The 24,237-nt window shown below is 37.2% G+C and overlaps 1 protein-coding gene across 1 annotated transcript; it reads right to left on the reverse strand.

Annotated features, from left to right (window-relative positions):
- Positions 1-347: 347 nt before the first annotated feature.
- vangl1 (VANGL planar cell polarity protein 1) lies at positions 348-23,112 on the reverse strand. Its single transcript, XM_083537056.1, is given in 10 exon segments — positions 348-1,973; positions 2,268-2,502; positions 2,643-2,778; positions 5,150-5,283; positions 6,192-6,367; positions 7,206-7,640; positions 14,326-14,371; positions 14,373-14,456; positions 16,285-16,466; positions 22,985-23,112. Coding segments are annotated over 9 exon segments (1,569 nt in total). The 5' UTR covers positions 16,347-16,466; positions 22,985-23,112; the 3' UTR covers positions 348-1,712.
- Between the last annotated feature and the right edge of the window lie 1,125 nt (positions 23,113-24,237).

Consider the following 24,237-nt stretch of genomic DNA (forward strand, 5'->3'; position numbering starts at 1 on the left):
ATTGTCCTGGAGCAATTTTAAAGCTTCTACATATTCTTATTTATCTGTCTGTTATATTATGGATATGGTCTATAATGAAACTTCAAAACATACCCACTTTCCATTCTTAAAAATCCATTTGTGCCTCTGTAGTTCTTCATTTAACTGTTCATTCAATCATCAACCCATCTATCAATTTATTTGTCTTTCTAAACAAAGAACTGAGGCTGCTTTGAGAGCAAAGTGAAACTCACTAGACCCAAAATTAGTATAATATCCTTAATTAAGTGCTCAGTGAGAGTATAAGAATAAGAACCTGACTACAATAAACTCGAAACTACAAAAAGAGAACACAGTGTAACAGGAAATCTGTTTATTGTCTCATGAAGACAAAGTTTTATTAGAAACGAGGAAGTTATTTTTTAAGAGCAAATGTATATGAAAAAAAGAAAAAAAAAAAAGGTAAGATCTGGAAGGAGCTAAACTTCATGATCTCAGAAGAAAACGACAAGGAAAAGGCCTACAATAGCAGGAAAAATATGAATACCGTTAGGTGAATATTTACATGCTAAGATACATTAGATGTTTGTACGTATACTCATAAATAAGATTCACACAGACATAAAGTATGTACACAAAAAAAATATTAATGTAAACAATATTAAATACACTGGATGACTGTGATTTTAAAAAGTTTCTTGTCGTTATAGAAATTGGCAGAAGAAGGTGATGGCTGTCAAACTCGACTAATAGGTAACCACAAACAGGTCAAGTTGACAGGGATTCATCATATATCGTCACACACAGAGGACACAGGCAACAAAACAAATGTAAAGTCCTATAAATACATGTATAAAAGAGTTTTTATGGGCTGTAAAAAAGTTATAGGTAGTTTTTTTTGCTGCATTAATGAACCTGGTAAAAAGGTGTTAAGCCCTCTGAATTTATACGGTTTATCAAAAAAAAGGGTATAGGCAGCATTCCTGGGCTTGTGTGTCCTATATAGTTTGTGCTTTGACCACAATTATTAAATTGAGAATGAGAAATTTGTGCACTAGAACACTTTTCGTGCACTTAGATAACACTGTCTCATCTTCTACATCAAAAATTGGAGAGTTACTGGAGAGTGGTAGCTTAGTGGTTGAGACATTGGATTTTTTGATCAGAAGGTCATGAGTTTGAATCCCAGCCTCACTTATCTCTCACTCCTGGGCCCCTGACAAAGGCCCCTAACCATTCCGCTACTCAGTTTGAATATGAATGAGACAAACATACGTCGCTCTGGATAAGGGTGTCTGCCAAATGCCATAAATGTCATCCATTACTTCAGAAATGTGTTTAAAACGTTCATTTAACTGTGGGTAATGTTTCTCTGTCCTCCTTCCTTCGTATATATTTAGTTTAATTGGCAGGCAAGTTACATGACAAGACAACACTTCCTAATGATCACAGTTCTGGTATAACAGTTCAGCTTGCTCGCTCCATTAATAAACAGCAGCTTTTTATTTCTTGAACACTGCACAGCACACATACCTACACACATAATACACACTCTCCCACTTGCAAATACAAGTATCTGTCCTGTACATAAATACTTTTCATAAAAAAAAAAAGACACTGCTGCATATCAAAATATGTCCAATATGAGAAACGTGATTTCTAAAAAAAAGCAAGAACAGAAACACGGTTTCTGAGTTTTTTGCGTATATAAAAGCGATGGACACAGCCGCGGGTCAGACGGAGGTCTCGGACTGCACTTGTAGCACAAACTTGTGTGATTTTGGGTGAACGTACTCCTCACTGATTCTGAGCTGAGGGATGGCCTTGCTGCTGACCACCAGACAGAAGTGGCTGTTTTTGAGCTGGAACTCGGTGCCATGACGCAGTGGGCTGGTGACAGACGCCTCGCTGACCAGTGTCCACTGCAGAGCTCGCCAGCACTCACTGTTGTACTGCAGAGTGGGACTAGGTGTCAGGTAGCTCTCTAGAAATGCCTGTTGACAGAACATAGCTCTGAGCACAAACAGGAGACTACAAAAAAAGACACACCTAAGCATCACAATAGACAAAATACTTTTTTATTTGCACACTAACTTGAAAGCAAACACAGTAGCCATAGAAATAAGAACTGCATTTATATTCTGAAGTAAGCATTTTTATAAATGCAGAAATATTACCTAGAAATTAGTCTTCATAATAAATATTGCATTCATGAACACCAAAAATTGTCCTTGCAATTAATCTTCTATAGTGTGTGTGTGTGTGTTTGTGTTTGAATGTGTGTATACCTTTGGACTCATGTTGTTGGTAATACAGAAAGCGAGATGGCTCTGGATGCTGTCCATGCTGTGGCAGTGCTGCTGACGAGTTGTGCGCAGATATTTCTGTAGCGCACGTGCCATGGAGGGAAAAATGGCCTGTGCTGCCTCACGTGCCTCCATCACGTCTCCTGGCGGCTTCTTTTTTTCCTCTTCCTGCAACCGACGCACGTGTGTAAACGCCTCCTCTACTGCCACCACCAGCCTTGAGAACATAAACAAATATTAATCCTGCGATTGTTTCTGCAGTTAAGTGAAAACCCACAGCTGAAACAGCCAGTGAGTTGGAAACAGTGAGGGTATAAAAATCAAACTATCACAGATGGTTCTGAACTCTTCTCTTACCGCGCTTTGCGTTTGCGCACCCTTCTCTCATAATCAGCCTCTTCATAGTAAAGCTCACTGTGGCTGGTGTCTTTGTGCCTGGCCGCAGCATTTATCTTGGCTCGAGACTGACTCGCTGCACCGTCACTGCCTGGACCTGACAGGATGAAGAACAGCATGATGGAATTTTAGAGCTTGAGATTTACACCCATTAAAAAAAACTTGACCTGGACACTGTATAATAACTTGGACAGCTATATTTCTCTCTACGGAGGAAAACATGTTTCACTGTTTTAGGAAGATGGGAGGATGGGATGGGATAAAACGATGGGATTTTTGACATCATGCTGCTATCAGTAAAAGAGTTTGTATTTTTTCTATGACAGCACATTATAAAATGTCTGATTTATACCATAGAAAGTTGCCTGTTCTTATTTTTTTATATATTCAAGAAAGATATCTTGTAGTTTTTGTTATCTATTTACAGTTATCACCATACAATTCATTTTGTTACTATAGAAACAATATCAACATATAAACACTATGAATGAGTGCATCAATAAAACTTTTTTTTTTTTTTTAATACTATCTGGGCTTATAGATAATTAATCAACACCTGTGGATCAAAAGTGACTATTCAACCATGCTCTGGTTAAAAAGCCTAAATCTAATAAACTTTTTCTCCTTTCGGCTGCTCCTGTTATGGCTCGCCACAGCAGATCCTCCGTCTCCATACCCCTCTGTCCTCTACATCTGCCTCTTTCAACCCAACCACCTGCATGTCTTCCCTCACCACATCCACAAACCTCCTCCTTGGTCTTTCTCTTTTCCTCCTTCCTAGTGGCTCCATCCTCAGCATTCTCCTACTGATATACCCCATGCCCCTCCTCTGCACATGTCCAAACCATCTCAATCACGCCTCCCTCACCTTGTCTCCAAAACGTCCTACATGCACTGTCCCTCTAATAAACTCATTTCTAATTCTGTCCATCCTCGTCACTCCACAAAAGCCTCAACATCTTCAGGTCTGCTACCTCCAGCTCCACCTCCTATCTTTTGAAGATGCACTATTTCACTTCTGGTTTTGTTGTTCATCTCTGGAGATAAAAATAAATTGGCATCTTCACTGTTAAATAAAGATTATTCTATCTGGCTCAGAACTGATTTAGATGACCACATGAGGGCAGCACCGTGCCTGAATACAATGTGAGCACATTGTTCAGAACCAAGAACTCTAACTAAATACCCTGATCTTACACCATAACCGCAATCACGACATAAAAACGGATTTTTTTTTTTCAAAGAAATTAAAGTAAAGTAGATTTTATTTAGGAGAAACAGCAAACAAGTGCTTAGCTTGGTGCTTGTTGCTTATCTGGGACTGAAAATGCAAGAAGTCCATGCAAAGCTTAATTAGACATCTCTTTTTTATAGGTGCAGAAATCTATGGAATCAATAAAATAGAAAATTGTAAGAAATCGATTCAAACTGAACATTTTGACTGGTAGTGTATTAACAAAATTAACATACAATTATGCACACACTGTTATAATAAATTCCACAAGATTGTGTGTACTTGTGTACTTTCTCTTAGAGGGTAGATCCAGGCACAGAGTGGCTAAATATGCCTTGTGTAGTAGCCAAATTCCAGCTCAGTATCTTTTTGATGTAGGATTAAACGTGTAAATACTGAGTGTGTACTAGGGCCAGAGGATTGTTTTTAATCAGGTTTCGGCAGGTAGATGACAAAATATAAGCTGTTCAATAGGAACAACCACTAATGAATATGCTCTGAATGAATATGTGCTATTGTAACTGAAGTAAATGTTGGATGAACTCCTGAGGGGTGAAAATGCCTTCAGGGCAGAAGAAAACAGACACACACACACACACACACACACACACACACACACACACACACACACACACACACACACACACACACACACACACACAAACACACACACACACACACACACACACACACACACACACACACACACACACACACACACACACACACACACACACACACACAAACATCATGGGCACTCAGTGCATTCCATGGTTTTATCTTACAGTCTAAAAGAAAGCCTTTGGGATTATCTTTAAATGTTGTAGAGGACAGGGAGAGAAACACACACACACACACACACACACACACACACACACACACACACACACACACACACACACACACACACACAGTTACAATATCAAGTAACAGACTAGATAATAATAATAATCATAATATTCAGTTATCTTTTAAACCACAGAAATGAAAAGAATGTGTGTTTCTCTTGTAATTCTACTCAAAAATGAACATATTTTCCTTCTTATTAACACAGTGCATCCACATAGTCTGTCACATATAACACCACACATGTCCTGGAAAAAAAACATGTTAAATACAGTCTGTGTATCTGGAGATCTCTAAGATTTTTGCAGCTGAATCGCTATCTTCTTACTGTGAACTTAGACTTGAGCCCAAACCATGGCATGAAGAAAGCATGGTGTACAGAACCCACCATCCACATTGTAGACCTTTAGGGCAGCCAGGTGTTTGGCTGTCCGGGTTTTAGCAGCAGTTAGCAGCGCAGCGTTGTGTACTGAGAAATCCTTATAGTAGTGCTCCAGGACCACCAGAGCTGCCCTCTGAATACTACACACAGAAAAAAGAATAATGAATTTAATTAGACTAAAGATATTGTCATTGGCACTGGTGGATGAAAAAAAAAATAATTCCCCTGCTTTAATATTACTTCAGTAAAAGTAAATAATTACTTGCTTTTGGAATGTAATTAGGTTGACAGGCAAGTGACACCGAGAAAAACCTTACACCAGTACCATGGGTTTACCTTGTGTTCTTTTGACAGGTTCTTAACACTATTTATGTATCTATGTATGTATATAAAGTACGATATTTCACATTAAATCGTAGTAAACTAAGAGTTTAGCTAAATGAAAATTCTCAGATAAAGTACAGATACTTGAACACGGAAGTACAGTAACGAAGTAAAATGCTGCGCCTGGCCAGTCTACAAGTCTACAATGATTTCTCTAAATCTCACACATGAGAATGCAGTAACAGTGCTGGAATGTCTGAATTTTAAAGAAGGTTGGTGAATAAACAGACAGGCTTTGTGAGTGATACTCAAAGTGAATGGAGAATGGAATAAAAAATTCAAATAATTGAAAACAGGAAGAACAAAGAAGTTCCAGAGGCAGTGGGAGGGGGAACGGGAACAAGGGATAGAGGGATAGAAAAGGGAAAGAGAAAAAGAGGGAAAGAGAGAGAGAGAGAGAGAGAGAGAGAGAGAGAGAGAGAGAGAGAGAGAGAGAGAGAGAGAGAGAGAGAGAGAGAGAGAGAGAGAGAGAGAGAGAGAGAGAGAGAGAGAGAGAGAGAGGGAGGGAGGGAGAGGTGCATGTTGTGTTAAACATTGGCCTGAATTAAATAAATTAATTATGGCTGAATCAGGAAAACCACATAGAGCATCAGTGATGATATATAATGGATATATATACAGTATAACAGATTCAATGACAGCCAAAAACCACAGTGTGTGTTACCTGAGCTGGCCCAGGTTGTAGTGCCGTGTCTCTCCATCGGTCGAGCGAGTGACACACAGAGAGAAGCATGGCTGCAGCTGCCGCACCTCCAATAGCACCACAGCCAGGTAATGTGTAAACAGCAGAGTGTCGACCAGCGATACGGCAAACTGCACTATACCCTGATAATTTTCATCCTGTCCCCACAGACATACACACACACACACCAACAGCAAAAATACAAATTAACACACTTTTTGCCAATTCTTGTTTTGTTCATTGCACGCTGCTTTCTAGTGAACTTTCCTGTCACATAGACACACAAGTATTTCATCAACCTCAGAACAAATGATTACTACCTGAGGTTTATTTTAATGCACTAGTTCAAATAAATTTTTTATTATAAAGATTTTTAAAGGATATTTATTGAACATGTTTTTAGATAAAGTGTAAGCCCTTAATAACAGTCAGTACATTTATTTTTTAAGTCTTTAGGACATTTGATTATGTAACTACTTGTTATAACTGTGTTTATATCTGTGAAGCGTTTATATCTGGCATAGCATAACAGCTAACAGGAACTCATTGCTGTGGTATAAGAGGAACAGAAAACTTTGGGACATGCTGTTATAGGATTTTTCTTTTGCTTCACAATACTAATTTTGCATCATGTTTTCTTCATAATCACTTGCAACCATGATTTAATTTACAAATCAGCTTGTATTCAGATATATATCTTAACAGATTATTCATTAACTATTAAGAATTACTCAGTATTTACAGTGAACAGAACACTAAGCAATGTATGTATGGAGGTCCTGAGAGGTTGTACGAGTTTTAAAAGCACCATCAACTACAATAACATGTATTAGTGCTGTGTCCCTACTCTAAAAACTGTTGTTGTTAACTCATTGTGCCATATTCGTAATGTTCTTCAAGCTCATCATGATAATCATTTCAGTATTTATAGTAGACCTTTAATTCAAATGCATTACACAAACATCCCATTTTTATATACTAAATACGAATACACACCTGTGTGTCCAGGATGCGCACACCATAGAAGAGCCAGTAGGAGAGCAGGAGCAGCAAGGTAAGTACAGCGAGCAGTGCTCTGTAAACAGCCAGACGAGGCAGGGTGGACCGTGGTGGACGCAGGAACAGGGCCCAGCCAGCCAGCATTAGAATCAGCAGTTTAAAGGCCAATGAAAGGAAGAGGCCCTCACAGGCTGTCCTACAGGACTGCACACGCTCAGCCCACAGCAGCTGTGGCAACACCACAAAGGCTAACGGTGTGATAAGGACCACCAGTCCAAGGAGCAGTGTCAGGGCCAAGGGCAGCAAACGCACAAAGCTCTGTTTATGCACGCTACCTACTGTCTCCTTCCCAAAACTGGCCAGCTCCTCCTGAGAGAGACTGTGGTCTGAGGTACCGGTTACTGCGGTGGTGGTCTCGGCCCAGTTATCATCCTGGCATAAGGGAGGAAAGAGACCATGTTTTTGAATAGAGAAACTGTTATTTCAAATCAATTAATCTTTATTGTTATGCTTTTTTATATATTTCTTTTGTTGCAATATAAATAGCTGAGCCAAATTGTGGTATGTTGCATTATAATCACCTTTTTATTTACTTATTGGTCTTCAAGCAAATCATTCATAAACAATCAATTATTTAAGAATTACAGTGAAACCACCAGAAAAAATAAGCAGCTATGAATGAGAGGTAAATCTGCACACATCAACCTCCAAGTCCAGACCTGACCTCATTAAAAGTCTGGATGATGCCCATATTTTAGCCTACAATCATTTCAATCCATTAGTCATAAAAAAAAATGCTTAAAAAGCCAGAGTGTCATCAAGTGCACAGATCACAACCTGAGGCATGGTCTCCCTCTATGTACACTACTAAAAAAAGAATACAATGAGCTGTCTGTGCATTAATGAACTGTTAATGAATTCTATTTCATTGTTTGTTGCCTAAACACTAAAAACTCTCACATGTACTGAACTCGCTTCTTTCAGTACATGTAATTAGTTAAGTTGAGTAAATAATTGAGTTTTTAATAAAAAAGATGAGTCTCTCTATGCACCATGATCCACAAAAAAGAGATCTCTGCCAGGTTTCTGAATGATCAAATTCAGGAAAATACTTAATCAATACATAAAAAAATGATCACAAGAATCTGACAGAATCAAGAAAGAAATACCACCAAGCTTTAATTAACATTAAAGTTTGCCCTTGACTTTCATCTGCATAATTTTATGCATGTTGCTGCAGCCAGATGATTGGCTGATAATAAACTTTTCCTATTCTGGTTGAAGAAGGTCATAAGTAATGACTATCTACAAAACTGGTTGTTAGCAATAGGAAGAGGCTTTTAAGATTGAGCCTAAAAGCATTTCTGGGCAAATTAGGTAAAAAAAAAAAAAACACCGGTTCAGCAGATATGGAAAATCACACCCACTCATGCGCTGTTTCCCCAACATCATTGAAACACGTCTATTTATAATTACTTTAGAGCAAAAAATCTGGTGAGCAAAATAGAGTCATTATCAGTCTGATTATAGCACAAAAATTGAGAATCAAATGAGAAAGAAAGAATGAGATGTGTAGGCATGTACACCCGTGTGTGTGTGTTTGTGTGGGTGTGTGTGTGTGTGTGTGTCTGGCTCGGTGTGTGTTTCTGTGCGTGTGTCCTGTTTGACTGAGAGACACTCATTTCCTCCTGGTTAACAGTGGCAAACTGTGAGCTCCAACAGTGCCAGAGAACAGCAGGAAGAGATCAAGTGATAAACAAGTGTGCGAATGTCCTGAACCTCTCCTCTTTCCACCCTTTCATCCCTCTTCCTCTCATTCTTTCCAAAATAATACTGTGTGACTAGGCATTCATTTTGGGCAGGATACCTACAAGAAGCTGGCAATATAAGCTGTTGTAAGGCAATAACTATATCTCAAACACGTCATTAAGCAATGGAGAGTCTATGATCTACAGTATTGCTGTCATAATAAGGTCATAATGTCATAATGTGTGTCTATAAACATGTAACACATATACAGTATATATAGCACATATAAATGCCAATATATAATAAATAAAATAGAATACATCAAATAAATCCAAAACATTTTATTAAATTGATTAAATTAAGTTATCAATTTAATTGACAAATTAAATTAATTAAATAACATTAAATAGATGGAAAAATTAAATTAAATAGTTACATTTGTTAGATTACATTTGGGTAAAACAGATGTGAAGTGTGTGTGTGTGTGTGTGTGTGTGTGTGTGTGTGTGTGTGTGTGTGTGTGTGTGTGTGTGTGTGTGTGTGTGTGTGTGTGTGTGAGTGTTTGAGAATTGTCAGGATTTCCTGTTTTAAGAGAAATTTTTGAAGCTGGACATAAAACGCTAAAGAATCCATATCGCTAGGGTTTGCCGCTACAAAAATTCATACATGCGCAAAACAAACCTTATTTCTTATAACTCTAGTCACAACAATGCCAGGGTTATAAAGATATAACCCGGGCATTGTTGTGTATGTTTTCAATTTTAATCATTTTAATAACAAAAACCCCTACACTGAAGACATTTGGGTTTGAGATTTGGTTTAAAAAAAAAAAAAAAAAAGATATCAGAATGTCAACTTTCATTTCCTGATGTATTTAGTGTTTTGTAGAGAAAAAAAGGCTTTGTACTAATACTGCATGTTGATCTGATACTTTCAATTATTTCTCTCTCTCTCTCTCTCTCTCTCTCTCTCTCTCTCTCTCTCTCTCTCTCTCTCTCTCTCTCTCTCTCTCTCTCTTTCATATGAAAACTATATCAGTGATGCACTAAAAGTATCTTGGAAGGATTTGTCAGACTATACTCAATATCCAATACCAAGTTTATTTACATATGTCAGTATAAAGCAAGTGCAAAGAGCATTTTTAGTTACTTTCAGCGTGCTATATGTTTAGTTAAGCCAACTGTAGTATACTTAAAATTATGTATAGTAAATATTTGTAAGGCGAGGCAGGGGCACTTTGAAAGTTATCCAGTTAGGATTATCAATGAAAAGTCTCAGAGACAATGTTTAAAAACAAATTTTAAGCATGCCAACAAATAACTTGAGTGTCTAATTACAGACATCAACAACTAGGCCATCAAACATGCTGCAAAGGTAGTTAATCTGAGAAGCACATGCACATTTGTCTGAAGAGGCAGTGTTTAAAGATGTTCACTGAGTCAAAGTAATCACCTATACGCACCTTACTGTTTATGACAGACACCAGTGTAAATATTTACAGATGCATCTAAGAGGCTCAATCCATCAAACTCCCTTCATGCTCCAAATCGACGCTTTCAACCAGGGATACACTGAAGATGTAAATGAGTCTCTTGACTTTAACTATCTGGAAAGTATTCACAGTGCTTCACTTTTTCCACATTTTATGTTATAGCATTTTTTCCCCCAAATGGATTAAATTCATTATTTTCCTAAAAATTCTACAAACAATACCCCATAGTGGCAACTTGAAAGAAGTTTGTTTGAAATCTTTGCAAATTTATTGAAAAAAAAAAAAAAAAGGAAAAAGATTTGCAAAATCGAGCTCAGATGCATCCTGTTTCCACTGATCATCCATGAGATGTTTTTACAACTTGATTGGAGTCCACCTGTGGTAGATTCAGTTGATTGGACATCATTTGCAAAAGCACACACCTGTCTATATATGGTCCCACAGTTAACAGTGCATGTCAGAGCACAAACCAAGCCTTGAAGTTCAAGGAATTGTCTGTATGCCTCAGAGACAGGATTGTATTGAGGCACAGATCTGGGGAAGAGAACAAAAATGTTTCTGCAGCATTGAAGGTCCCAATGAGCACAGTGGCCTCCATAATCTGTAAATAGAGGATAATAATAATAAAGTTTGGACCCACCAGGACACTGGAGCAAAACTGAGCAATCGGGGGAGAAGGGAGGTGACCAAGAACCCGATGGTTACTCTGAAAGAGCTTCAGCATTTCTCTGTGGAGAGAGGAGAACCTTCCAGAAAAATAAACATCTCTGCAGCACTCCACCAATCAGGCCTGTATGGAAGAGTATGTAGGGTCTGTATGGTCCAGTAAAAAGCACATAACAGCCCACCTGGAGTTTGCCAAAAGGCACCTGAAGGACTCTCAGACCATAAGAAACAATGATTAAACTCTTTGGCCTAAATGCCAAGTGTCACGTGTGGAAGAAATCAGGCACCACTCATCACCTGGCCAATACAATCCCTACAGTGAAACTTGGTGGTGGCAGCATCACGCTGTGGGGATGTTTTTCAGCAGCAGGAACTGGGAGACTTGTCAAGATCAAGGGAAAGATAAATGTAGCAATGTACTGTTACATCCTTGATGAAAACCTGCTCCAGAGCGATCTGGACCTCAGACTGGGGCGACGGTTCATCTTCCAACAGTACAATGACAATAACCACACAGCCAATATAACAAAGAAGTGGCTACGGGACAACTCTGTGATTTTCCTTTTGAAATGTCTGTGCTCCAGATTCAACCTGATGGAGATTGAGAGGTTCTGCAAAAAATAATGGGAGAAACTGCCCAAATATTATTGTGCCAAGCTTGTAGCATCATACTAAAAAAAACTTGAAGCTGTGATTGGACCAGAAGGTGCTTCATCAAAGTATTGTTTAAAGGCTGTGAATAATAATGTACATGTGATTTTTTTATTAATTTATTTAAACAAATTTGCAAAGATTTTAAACACACTTCTTTCATGTTGTCATTATGGGGTATTGTTTGTAGATTTTTGAGGAAAATCATGAATATAATCCATTTTGGAATAAGGCTGTAACATAAGAAAATGTGGAAAAAGTAAAGAGCTATGAATACTTTCTGGATGCACTGTACACTGTTTATAACCAATCATCTAACCTGTTGTCAATTAACCTAATTAGTTGCAGAATGAATTTTAATAACACTGACTTTTTCCAGACTTTTGTTGCCCTGTCACCAAATTTTTATTTTAACATTTTGCAGCCATCAAATTTATTTTCTTTCCTTAAAATGGTAGATTTCCTTAGTTTAAACATTTGATATGTTTTCTATGTTCTATTGTGAATAAAATATGGGTTTATGAGATTTGAAAATCATTGCGTACAAACTTCTTTGGAATTAGGGTTGTATTATTGTGTTTATTGATTCATCCATTCATTTACACGCGTAGCACACAAAAACGCATACACATTCACACCTAAGAGTTTATCATAGTCAGTCTACACAAAGGCATAATTTTGGACAGCTGGAAGAAACTGGGAAAAAAAACACGGAGAATGTGTGCCCACTGTCAGCATGCAACAGGATCAGCACCAGGAATGTGTGTGTGTGTGTGTGTGTGTGTGTGTGTGTGTGTGTGTGTGTGTGTGTGTGTGTGTGTGTGTGTGTGTGTTCAGAATCAAGTAATAGGCAGCTCATCTTCCACCTTAGAATCATTCTCAGTATACAGCTTTGCATGCCTTAGTAGTGTGTGAGCTAATGCACATACTGTACAGAGATACAGAGACTTCAACAGAGAATCCTCATCAGTTTTCAGCCACAACAGTCAAAACTAAAAAAAAATTCAATCAAGTAGATAAAATCATGTTATATTTGAATAGTATGTCTATTTTTTGTGTTTTTGTTCATATATATTTTGTTTATGATGTGTTTTTGTTCATATTAATAAATGATTTGGAACCTATACATTTATAAACATTTAAAACATGATTGCAGTCTTTCTCAACAAACTTGATGCTTCCTACAGTAGTGAACATTTTACACCTGAAGAGTTCCCTGGACCTCTATAATAAAACTGTCCTAAAGGTATTCCATTCAGTACATGCATAATTTACAAATATCTGCATGTGTAAACATGGTAGCTAAGAAAGAATTTGCACAGTGCTTGAAGGAATTCCTCTGCCTGTCTCTAGTTTCTTCAAAGTCAAGAGAATTTTACACACCATCACTCTCTGACACTTATCATAAAGAACAAGTGAGTCAACAAGGCTGCATTACACAGGGAAGAATAGATCTTCAAGCTAGCATGACAACCAGTCACGGATTATCATTAGCCCTCTAGCACTGCCAGAGAACACATGAGACACTAAAGCAGTGAGGTCCAAACACCAGACATTTAATATATTATTAAGGAATATAATTCCCTTTCTTCAAGTTTCCAAACACCTGTTAATCAAAACCCATGTCTTATTCCTATAGTTCTGCTGTCAAAATTTGATGCACATTGTAAACTGTGAGGCTTTATATAGAAAGGTTTTTGCCTTTCCGAATCATGTCTAATCAACCAACTTTTCCACAGGTAGATGCCAGTCAAGGTGTAGAAATATTTCAGCAATGATCAAGAGAAAACTAATTTTCAAATGTTGTTTCAAAGGATTTAAATACTTATGTACATGTGATATTTCAGTTTATTTTAATAAAATGGCTCTGTCATTATGGGGTACTGAGTGTAGATTAATGAGAAAAAAAGCAGAAAAATAAAAAAAAGTGTATGTGTATATATATATATATATATATATATATATATATATATATATATATATATATATATATATATATATATATATACACACTTACTTTAGAGTTGATATCATGCTTATTGCTGCATTGTACATGTAGCATGGGAATTTTTTATTATATCTAGCATTACACACACATACACAAAATGATTTCAAACAAACAAGACTTGTAAAAATTGTGGCTGTGTGGCTTCTCCCATTGTGAGAAACAACTAGGTCAGAGTGGTGTGTAACGCCGAGAGCATCGCTCTCTTTCTCTCTTACTCTGTCTCTTTGTCTCAAAGAAGCCTAACAAAGGAACAAAAAGATTTCCTTCAGTCTCCCTCGGCAGTAGTGATTCGGCTTTTAGCCTTTAAACCAGACATTTTTATGATCACGTGAGAGAAACACTAATTAAATAAATTCATGTTGATCATACTACATGATAATTATCCTCTGAGTATTTCAATTGTTGACCTCTTCATCTGTGTGCTTTTCTCTCTCTTTCTCTCTCTCTCTCAGGGCAAAGTAAGAAAGGTGTTGTTCCATTTGTATACCATACTATAAAACATGTTACATGTTTGTCACAACGTCTTATAGACATGAGACAAGTGGACTCACCTGAGGCTCTGTGCTAGCCGGGGTCTGTTCTGTCACTCCTCTGTGCAGACAGGCTGCTGATGGTGATGTTTTTGTCGGAGCGATTGCTGTCATCATGACTTCGTGGTTTGTGTCTGTCTTTACTGCGATCACTGCATTGCACAACACATATGGTCAAGACTCAGGCAAATACTGTTACAAATCACTGAATATACACATAGTATAGTCCATTGCTTTATCTCTATTTTGAATATGATCTCCCTCTGCTTTTAATAGGAGATGATTAAGGATTAAATTCTTTAACACATTTTTTATAGTGATCTCTCAGGACTTTCACAATTTTTCAAAGTATTGTAGTTGATTAAGAAAGCAAAATAAAAAGTGCAATCTGTTTTCTCATGTTTGCCAAAATTCAGCCAAAAAAAAATCAGCAAAACAGCTTTCTATCTTGCCAATAAATGGAGCAGTGTCTGTTGCCTGTGACACAGTTTTTGGTGAAGCAGTTAAAACAAGCACACTGATATAATTTTTCTGTCCCTCCTGTGGCTTAGTAGCTCTATTTGGATAATTGGAGTAGTAAGTCATCAGGCACACAGAGAGATGGAAGAGATCAATTTAAAGCTTTTGCAAACAATACAAAGTACTTATTTCTATTGTTGTTAATCTGTCTGAAAACTGCATCATTCTGATCTGACAAATCCTACCCATATATATAATCCATTTGTAAAAGCGCCTGTGCTGAGAATTTGTCAAGCACTTTCAAACCTAAATTACATTTCTCACTCTCTTCACATCATAGCTTTTTATTAGTTTGAGTGTAGTTAATAAAAAGTTCAGGGGAGGTATTAATAACATGCTTCAAAGCAAACTACTGAAAAAGAATGCCTTAAAGGGTCAGTTGCAGCTGTAAATGATCCTTGCTGTAATCTTGTCTGGCCTAAATTAAAACAGATAAAAAAGAAACAAAACATTGACATAGGTTGACTTCTGCATTTTGAACATGTACATTTACATGATGATAATTTACATGATTGTGACCTTGAACTATTATTCAAAATGCAAATTAAAACATGATGGGACACAATGTGATTTTGGATCTTTTTAACAACCTTAAGTTTAACTGTCAGGGCATCTTATTAATGAAGAAAGAGAAAACACAGATATTTCTCATGCTGAGCTAAATTACAAACTTTCTGCTGAATTTAGTTAATTCTATAAAACAGTAGGATGTGCTGGATCAAGTGCTATTTTAAATTATTTAATTCATTTTTATTTGGATAGTGCTGTAAATGGACATTGTCTTAAAACTGCTGTACTGCTTGGTTGAAAGTGAGATTGTTAAATGAAACTACATTAGAGGTTATTAACATGATCATTTCAACTGGCAAAATATCTGCCAATATAAGAGACTTCTTGTCATTTTATTATTCGTACTATATACAATAATGGGATTTATTTAGTTATTTGTTTGCTATTTGTTAATTTGTTTCTTTGCTTGTTCGCATTATGGACTTAAAGCTAAGTGCATGTCAACATACACAACTCTGGATTCAATAAAAAAAAAGTGGGTTAAACTAGCTTAATCACATGCACTCATATGCACTGGGCTCCCTTCTGTTAAAATTTATTTCCATCTCATAATTTAAGCACTTAATATTAAGCATGTTATACCAAGTTACTACAATAGGACTAGAGGTTAAATGTTACAATAGTGTAAGATCTTTGTTCAACCATTTTACATCAAAAGCTTGATGTAAGCTGAGCAATGTATTTCCTGGAGCTGAAACAAACCTTAATATTCAGATCTATGTAACTGTTATGATGTTTTATGACATTTATTGTTGGCTTAACAACATTTAGAAATAAATGCTAAAATTATCAGACTTTTTATGCTAAATAAAAGGATAAAGAAATAACCATTGTTAGTAAAAAATAAAAAATAATAATACATTTTAATCAAATTCTTAAGTGATTAGTTACCTGTGTCTATTTGACCCCCGTGAGTGCTGAGAGTGGCCAGAGTGGACAGAGTCTGTGTCCATGATGATTTTGTATCTTTTCTATTATTGGTCCAGGGCTTTTTGTGGGTGGGCTATAGAAATGTAAAGGCCAAAGGTCTGAGAGCAGACACCGAGTAATGGCTGTACCAATTTGCTGTCAACCTGAGAGAGAGAGAGAGAGGAGAGAGAGAGAGAGAGAGAGAGAGAGAGAGAGAGAGAGAGAGAGAGGAGGGAGGGAGGGAGAGAGAAAAATGGAGTAGTCAAGCTCTTGTTCTTAATCTACTGTATATGTTTGTACTCGTTTTTTGTCAACACATTTTAGAAGGATACATTGTACTACTGAACTATTGTACATTTGGAGTGAGTGGGACTACTGGGTGATGTTAAGGAAAGATTTGATTTTCTGCTAAGTGATTGCTGCTTAACATACCCTAATTACCCACCCCCCAGCCACATCGCCCATGTAACAGGTCATGGCACCAAACCTCGAAACAAAACAGTAAAAAAATCTAACCAATATAGAGAAAACAGCATGACTTTCCTCTGCAGATCGAGCTTAGCTATTTGCTATTCTTATCTCAGCCCTGCCACTTCCTCCATTCCACAGCACTCTCAACCCAGTCGACACAATTAGTCGAACCGTACATATTTTCATATTTTCACATTGATACTGTTCACAAACGGTACACAGCCAAGGTTAACCAAGACAATTTCAGTTTACCTCAATGTCAATGCAATATAGATTTTAAAATATTTGTGTTGCTTACTAACTCACCTAACCTTGAGTCATTATCCAAATTACATTTCCTCCCTAAACACCCCCACACACAGACACTTTCCTATTCATACTTTTTCATCCCCTACTGATAGCCTCTGCAGTACTACAGTTGCTGCCAAAGAAATGGGAAATCTGAGCAGGGAGATACACTTGTGCGTACACACACACACACACACACACACACACACACACACACACACACACACAATTCCTTTGGAGTTACCTCATGCTTTGGTGAATGGGGCACAAATAATTCCACTGAGATTACATCACGTACACTTAAAACCCTACAAACAAAATGCACAAGATGACAAGTAGTCGTTCAGATTTTTCTCCTTTTCTATCATCGAATAAAAAATCTGAACAGATACTTGTCATCTTGGGCATTTTATGTGTACATGATGTGACCCCAGTGGAAATATTTGTGCCCAATTCACCTATTCATATGTGTCCTCTTCATAGGAAAGCTTAGCTGCTTCCAAAAATCTCCATAAACTCATGGCTAATGGCACCCAAGAATGTGTAAAGTCCTGGGATATGAGCCACATGGGCATTGTTAATCGCCAAAAAAAAAAAGCAACAGATACACTGAGCAACAGCAGATGCCCAGTCCAGATGTCTCATTATCAAAAGGATACACCATTGCTGATTCCTGTATGAAAGAGGGAGGGAGAGAGTGAGGGGTAGCACTTTGAAGCAACAGGGATGGGCTGGGCAATCCTGCATTGCACTTTACATTGTAACAAATGATGACTAAAACAGCTTTCTGAATATAAAACAGATTTCTGCTGGAATACATTTAGAAGGGAAAACTTAAATTTTCCTTAAAAAAAGTCTACTTTAGAAACAAAAAATACGGGACAGGTTTTTTTTGTCGTTGTTCTCATGTCTGTTTTTGAAGCCTAACAATTTACACAGACATCCGTTTTCTTTTATTTATTATGAAATGCCCAACGGGCCCACTGTAAAACCAGAAAAGGACATAATAAAAGTGAAACTGGACATTGTGTGTATAACCCGCGATTTGACAAGCTAAGGAGATCATGCTGACTGATTTACGGTATTGTAATAATGAGTCCATTACAGCAGAGCATACTGGGAATTGGAGCAAGAGAAGAGAGCCTGCAGGCAATGACATTTAGCTTTCAAATCTCTGACTTCATTCAGTCATTACACCAAGGGAGTCAACACACACACACACACACACACACACACACACACACACACACACACACACACACACACACACACACACACAATGAACGTTTTCAAGCATTAGAAATTGGTATGTATGTTCAGATAAAGAAATTGTATGTCTATTGCAGATAAAGAAAAACTCTTCAACGTCTGTTAGGAGAAGTGAGATCAACAAATCCAAAAAACCTGGAAAATTTTAATATATTGTTTATCAAGTCTTTAAATACCATACTTTCTAGACCGGAGACAAATGAAGACAAAATAGTGCATATTCTACAAGCATTGCTTGAACAAATTAGTTCCTAATGTCCTGCAAATCAAAAATTATCACCACTTTTTTTCTAAAATTTTAACTCCTTTAAAATTAAACCATGATCTATAAGCATGTGAAAAGACTTTATTAGAATAGTAAACCAGTAATCACTGAAATACTGTAGAAGTTTGTCTAAGGTTTGAATCGCTTGCTGTCTCTCTAAGTACACACTGATATAATTTAAAATCAGTCTTACATATAAAAAACTCAAGAGAATAAATAGGGTGCTCACAATTTGTTGTATATTTCAGATGTTGCCTCATAGAGCTATGATAGCTTAATAATCTAAGGGTTGCCTTTCATCACCTCATTCTGGTTCTCTGTTGTGGTGAAAATGTTATTGTTTTGCTTTATTGCTTGAAAATCTGGTTTGCTTCTTTATTGTAAAGAACAATCGTATTCATTCTTTATAACCACATTATCTATATAAATCTTCTTTGAGAGAATGCCCATTGTTAAAAGCGCTATACAAATAAAAATGAATTGAATTGCAATTGAATTGCTTCCAATTTATGGCTCCTACTGTACCTTGAGACCAGCTGTACTTTTTTCATGCACTACATGCAACTATTGCATTTTATATTTTAACAATTGTCAGAATTGTTTTTTATTTGAATATGGGCAAGTGTTCCCGACATAAAAATAAGGAAGCCTGTAGTAAAAAATTGCTACTATTATATTATATTATAATGTGAGTCAGTAAACTGGCAACAAAAATCTTTTGCTTGTGGTAGATCACATGAATTATGTATATATAACTCTTATCAGTAACTCTTAACAGTAATTGATCAGTAAATCAATAACTCTTTTATCAGCATTTTTTTTTTTTTATAAAAGAATAAACCTGTTAGCTATAACTGGTGCCTATTTACAGTATTTTGCAATTTTACAGCAGCTGTATTATATTTTAATATTGTATTATAGCCTGATGTATTGTTAAATTAGAACACAAATCGTTTAAGCCAGGCCTCCGACTAAGCATCCATGCTTTAGTGATGGTTTGGCAAAATACAATGTGGTTTTGATGTGATCATTCTGCCACTCCATCACTGTATTGACAAATTTTCATTTAAACAATCTTCCAATTGTTACCAGTTATATGTTTTCAGCCTGTGTGCAAAAAATGGCAAATGTTTTTGGTTCTTAGTAACTTGTTATGCAGGAGCGTTCTGGCCTTTTAAGAAGCAAGAAAAAAAAAAGTGTTATGGCAGGATGTGTGAAAGTACTAGGGCGAAACAGATATCAATTATTCATGTTCTTTGACCGACAGAAGCTGGGAGTTTGTGGGGTTGACTACTGATGTGAGCAAGTTAGGCAAATATAATGATAGAATTTGCCATTTATATATTATTCAGTTATGAATAAGTGACTTATGTAAAGCGTTTGCTTTAAAATTCAGGGAATGGATGAAAACTTTAGCCTTGGACAAGCAGACTGCGAATCTATTTGAGATTCACAACTGCACAATGAACAAGTAGCTTCATTAACCTGTTGACTTCATCGTCAGTGTTTTGGTTGTGATTAATTCCTGCACTGGTCCAACTACAGAAAAAGAAAACTACTCTATACTGGCTTTTCCAAAGAAAACCTTTTCATTAAATACGTCTGTTTAAATGTAACAGACCCTTGTTACTCGAGCAAACAGAGGATGTGGTCTGGTTGCAGGTAGCAACTATTTTACTAGGCATATTCATTAGCTTAAACAGATGCTAGACAATTTTTTCAGATTAGAGCAACATTGGGAGGTGTGGAAACAGTGACAAAAGTCATTTAGGACACTTTTTGTAGTATAAAAAAGTTAAATAATTCTGATTCTAGCAAAGGTTTGAACATTTCATTAAGTGAAAATGGTTGCACCCTTCAGACTTTATTTAAAAAATTAAAACACTGCATCTCATGGCTGAACTGTTCTGCCTTCTTTTCACCCAAGACATTATTAAGAATGCATAAATGCTGAATAGCTACATAAAGTCCGCCTATAAATTCTGTATTTTTCAGTCTTGGCTAACGCACACAACTAGCTTGCCATGCTTTTAAATGCAAATACATCAGTAGCTGCTTTTACAACTGAGCGGAGATTTGGGAAGTACAAAATACAATCTTATTAGAATGTTGACATTCCCAGTAGAATAGTCAATGAATTTATGACTTGGGCTGCCCTATATAAGTGAGATAAGGCTCTCTGAAGCATTCGGAAAAAACAACAAATAAATAATTGCATTGTGGTGCACTTTGTATCCACGTGATCTTTTGGTTTACCAGGTAACATTTTAGCCAATATTTATTACACATCCTCTTGGATTCCCTCCAAAATACTAGAGCCTGCTTTTACATGACTGAGGGAATACCACTGCAGAAACATTAAAGCAATGGAGTAAACTGTGGAGCACTACACATGCAGGACGTGACTGTTCTGAGATCAGGGTAATGCTCACTCCCTGGGGAAAGGTATTTAGGTCAGTTGTGTCATATGTGGTATTCTGCTGTATTCCCAGTCCCATCTGTATGCCCGAAAATTTGATACTACTGTAAAAATAGTTTGAAAAGAATTTACGTTTGTCCTGCATGCATCATCTGTATACATATGTAAGTAAATATAGCAAAAGACAGAAGTCCTTGAGAAGCACAGTCCTAAGTTGTGTTATCCTTCTTCTAAAACAGCAATTTCTGCCTGAGGCCAGTGATAATGAGCTAATGAGTTTAATTAAGCATGTAAAACTGGGGTAGAATGATAAATTGTGCACTAATGTGGGTGTCCAAGCCTAAACTTCAGCTCACATTAAGGATGCATCAGTTGTCTGAGTATACAGGCGCATACTTCAGTCCTCTTTAACAGATCCTTCTATGCTACCATTATGATATCTGCAAATAATGGAGATGCCCAAGGTTTAAGTGCTCACTACAGGCGATTTACTGAGACTAGGCGGGCACAAGGACACAGACAGACACTGTTATTTGTATGCATATATGTGTACTGTATGAATGTATACATTCTTAGGGAAAACAAATTAATAACATTCGCCAGAGATATAGAACCACTGTCTTATTGCAAATAGCCTTGGCTTCTATCTAGCATCATTCCCAGACCTCCTTTAATCGCAAGGATAAAACCATTTTTAATTCATGTTTTTTTTAGCCAACACTATAACAAATTTCTACCCAGATACAGTTTCAAATATATAGCTGTACCTAAAGCATCTTGCCACAAGATTTGAAGGTGAACTTGCACTAGCCTGATTGCAGAATTCATGATGGCAGAGATTGTTAACCCCCTAAGACCATGAATGACTGGATAATGACTTGCATCAATCTCTTTCTTTTTCTGCTTGCAGGCAAAATTAGCACATGTGTCTTGATGGAAAATTACAGCTCATCAACCTTTGAAGTGCATGGTCCATTTCTTTCCGATGCAGATAAAATACCTAAGTCTGGAGAGCATGCACATGTGTAACACCCTTTTCTTTTCTTCTTTTGCTTCCTTTCTTTCTTTCTTTTTTTACAGAGTTTGCTCAAATAAATGTGTCTTTTGGAAAGATCTGTGATCCTTACAAAGGAAGTATTTACCCCATGTTATTTGTGTAAACACACAAAAAGCTAAAGAGCCTCTACTGTACATTGCATTTTACCTGCACCTCCTCGCCTTTGGGGTGCTTCTCTTGCTGTCTGAGCAGAACTGAACATCTGCTGGGCAGTCAGAAGAGGAGACACAGCAAAAAAATGTGGTGATGAATGAATCCCTCTGCTCTCTGTCCTTGTGCCTTGACTATCTCTTTATTTGTGTCTAAGACGCAGAGAGCACCACCCCAGATCCCAAATTCATTCCCTGCCGTGAAAGCATTGTTCTTCTGCACAATAATCATTAGAATGTCTGGTGTGGGAAATAAACAGCGGTTGCAGCGCGCGCCGGAGAGGAACACCAGAACAGCTCTCGCTTAAACCCGCTGGGGGGGATTAAAAAATAAATAAAATTTAAAAAGAAACCAACCCAAAATAGTAGAAAAAGCATTTTGTTAATGCATGACACGTTTTACCTTAAACAACGCGCTGCTTTAACATAACTATTAAATATGCACCAAACCGGGCCACGATCCACGTTCCGACGCCGTGAAAATCACCTCCATTGCCAAATGCAAATTTCATTACCAAGCCATAGCCTACATGCACATGTCTATAGTCTATATCATAACCTCCAATAGATATATTCAGTGAGATATCAGGGCCTATATGCGCCCCAATAGATGAAAGTATTCGCCCATAATAACACTATATTTATATGCAATATGCATTCTGTTCATGCCCAAGGTGATCACAGTCTAAACCTTCCTAACCAACATAGGACACAAATACAGTGGATAAAATGCCATAGATACATAGATATCTATATAGGCTTACCTTCTGGCTTTGAGATCATCTCCACTAATACAAATAAACACAAATAGGTTGAGAGCGTATATACACAGACACACACATGAACCAGACCAAAGCAGCGCACCTTCCTCTTTCTGAGCAGATGGGCGGTGTAATACCTTTACCTCCCGCTAGAGGGAGGAATAACAGCACTTACAGAAATGAATGTCTCTTGCTAGTCTCATTTTGCAGTCGGGGGCTGTGTTGCTGCAGTTAGGCATGCTTTACACACTGCTTCATCATTCTGAAGACAGAAGCTCGTGCCTGAAGGCATAGGCCAGGAGTGACCTCTGCTCTCCCCTTTAACTTCTACATGTCTGTGTCTAGCACACTTGTCCTGACTGGTTAAGGGCTTGATCATTAGCTGTTTAGGGCATTTGGGTTGTTAGAGGACAGATGTAAAGTGATTGTAATCTGAAAACTAGGAAATACAAGTCTAAACTGTTTCTGCTGAGTTGTTACAATGATATTTTCAAGCATAGCTGTTAGTTGTCACTGGGCTGGAACTAACATGCTGTAAGCACCATTTTGTATCTTTGCTATGTATCTCTGAAATGGAAATATGAATATACCTTAATAATATATGTTTTAAATGGATTAGGGTACATCATTAGACCTTATGGAAGCTCACACACACATACGCACAGACACGTATCTTTAAAGCTTCACTTTATGTCCACAATTTAAAGCTTTACAAATTGTCCACTATGTTCCTTCTCCAAGGGAAAAGATACATATTATGGTCATATCATTTATTTAAGAGTAAATACTATTTTCTCTCTCTCTCTCTCTCTCTCTCTCTCTCTCTCTCTCTCTCTCTCTCTCTCTCTCTCTCTCTCTCTTCTCTCTCTCTCTCTCTCTCTCTCTCTCTCTCTCTCTCTCTCTCTCATAGGTTATTAGGGTGGAGACCAGTGTACTGACACGGCTATGCCTTTAATGAATCTGTTAAATTGAAAAATTGCAAGCATGGTGCATCCAGAGGGAGTGGCAACGATAGCCATTGTTTAACACAACAAAAGTTTTCTCCTGGATTAACCTGCACATGCATTACTTTATAACTATCAACCTGCAATCTTAGTTACTGCCTATAACTGGAAAGAATATAGTAAAACAATCTGTGTGTGTGTGTGTGTGTGTGTGTGTGTGTGTGTGTGTGTGTGTGTGTGTGTGTGTGTGTGTCAGTTTACATAAGGTCCAGTTACAGTATGTACCCTAAATGTATGTAAATGTGTGCATGA

Source organism: Silurus aristotelis (assembly GCF_946808225.1).
Source record: "Silurus aristotelis genome assembly, chromosome: 3".
NCBI classification, from domain to species: domain Eukaryota; kingdom Metazoa; phylum Chordata; class Actinopteri; order Siluriformes; family Siluridae; genus Silurus; species Silurus aristotelis.